Source organism: Etheostoma spectabile, unplaced genomic scaffold, assembly GCF_008692095.1.
Source record: "Etheostoma spectabile isolate EspeVRDwgs_2016 unplaced genomic scaffold, UIUC_Espe_1.0 scaffold394, whole genome shotgun sequence".
In the NCBI taxonomy this organism is placed as follows: domain Eukaryota; kingdom Metazoa; phylum Chordata; class Actinopteri; order Perciformes; family Percidae; genus Etheostoma; species Etheostoma spectabile.
The window spans coordinates 175,426-177,145 of NW_022605599.1; the positions used below are offsets into that span (position 1 = coordinate 175,426).

At 43.7% G+C, this 1,720-nt stretch overlaps 1 protein-coding gene across 10 annotated transcripts in view; it reads left to right on the forward strand.

The window, feature by feature from the left end:
* LOC116686557 (nuclear factor 1 B-type) overlaps positions 1 to 1,720 on the forward strand; it is a 71,584-nt gene that overhangs the window by 691 nt on the left and 69,173 nt on the right. For 3 of the 10 annotated variants that reach the window (XM_032511568.1, XM_032511575.1, XM_032511574.1), the window contains exon 1: positions 716 to 1,197. The exons of 2 other annotated variants lie outside the window; for them this stretch is intronic. In XM_032511568.1, coding sequence (XP_032367459.1) covers positions 1,171 to 1,197 — 27 coding nt within the window. In that variant the 5' untranslated portion in view covers positions 716 to 1,170. Of the gene's footprint in view, positions 1 to 711; positions 1,198 to 1,720 lie in introns of those variants that run through there. 5 more of the 10 variants (XR_004331295.1, XM_032511569.1, XM_032511576.1 and 2 more) reach the window with 3 other exon arrangements.

The following is a 1,720-nucleotide window of genomic DNA, read 5'->3' on the forward strand; positions in this document are numbered from 1 at the left end:
CACACACACACACACACACACAGGCACACACAGGCACACACAGGCGTAACTTTAGTTCCAGTCCTTTCAGCATTACTGTTCCACGCCTAGCTATTAAAAGATGTCCAGGTGTCCACTAAGGCAATTTAAAATTTAAAAAAATAATAATAATATTCCCTCTATAAACACACCGTAAGAAAGTGTCAACGTTTCAATCAATGTATTATATAATTTTGTAGAGCATATAGGCTACAGCATACATGTATAAATGATTATCTTGAGTTGAGTTTTTTTTGTCTTAAAAAACTGTAGGCCTGTTAAAAAAAAGCGTAGGAGCCTATTCTAATAATTATGTAATTTTTCCTATGAATTATTTCAGCAACTTCCAGAACATTTAAGGCGAATAAAGTGAGTTTATGACGCGTTTCCAAAGTAAAAGACCAAAAGTTAGGCTAGTTTTATTTTACTGTGAACCACAGACACTGAGCTGGGGGGTGACGGGTCCCACAGCTGCGGACGGACATGTCCCTTTTGCGCTTTTTGGGGACCGAGGCTGTGGTCCAAAGTCCCCAAAGCACAAAAAAGTGAGTGGGGGGGAAATATGCTGTGTTTTGAGATAGCCCAGGAGGAGAAGAAGGTGCTGGATGGTGGATAGAGGTTGTGTGTTTAGGAGGAGGAGGAGGAGGGTGAAGGGGGAGGAGGAGGAGGAGGAGGAGGAGTGTGATTGTGTAATTACGTGGGGGAAAAAAGTTGGGTCTGATTTGCTGGAATCGCGCAGGACCGAAGGTGCACCGGTCGATTTCATATCAAGTTTGGTTAAAGCAGGGGTGAACGTCACGCACTCGGCGCACTCTGAAGCTTCCCACAATGCTTTTATGAACGAGATCTCGCAGCACCGAGACGCGCAGAGAGCCAGAGTAGCGGAGGAGGACGCAGCTGCCCCGTTTGCACCGGCTCTACGAGGGCTCGCCGTGCGTGGCAACTAACTAAAGAAAACCTCCTGCATTAAATCTCCCGACGACAATCTTTGGATCGCACAAATTCATGGATGTTCTTGGATAATCTCGTGTCGTTTTACGCGGATAGCTGCTCCACGGTCTTGAATGGTGCCCATCGGTCCGGGAATGGCGCGATAAAGTGATCAGAGGAACCAGTCCAAGTACATTCACTTTTTGGTGTAGCCGTCTCGTCATGTATTCTCCAATTTGTCTTACTCAGGTATTGTGTGTGTTTTTTCCCCCTTCTCTCTAAACATTTAACACGTGATTTGGATATTTGTAATACGAATGTTACAGACAGTGGCCGGTCAACTGAAAGTTGTGTGTCTGCGTCAGGATTGTGCAGTTTCAGCCCTGCTTGGTAAATACTTTCATAATTCATAACAACAATGAAGTGTTGCGTTGTAGGGGAAAATGTAGCGAAATCTAAGTTATTTAACCAAAATGATCTGTTTTATAACGATTATTTTACTTTGGAGATCCCAGAGTCCACCGAAGCCCTTACGAAAAATCATTTAACAGCCCATAGGCACATCAAAAGTCACCGAAGTGCCGATCCCCATGCGCTATCTGTGTGCGTAAAGTTGTGCGTAAAATGCTTTTTTCTTCTTCATAAAAGCATTACAAGACTATCGCTTTAATAGTCCTATATAATTGGTGCAGGTATGCTCATTTTCTCTCAGGTTTAATTAGGTTATTTGCGTCCTCTAATAACCTCACACACACACACACACACACACACA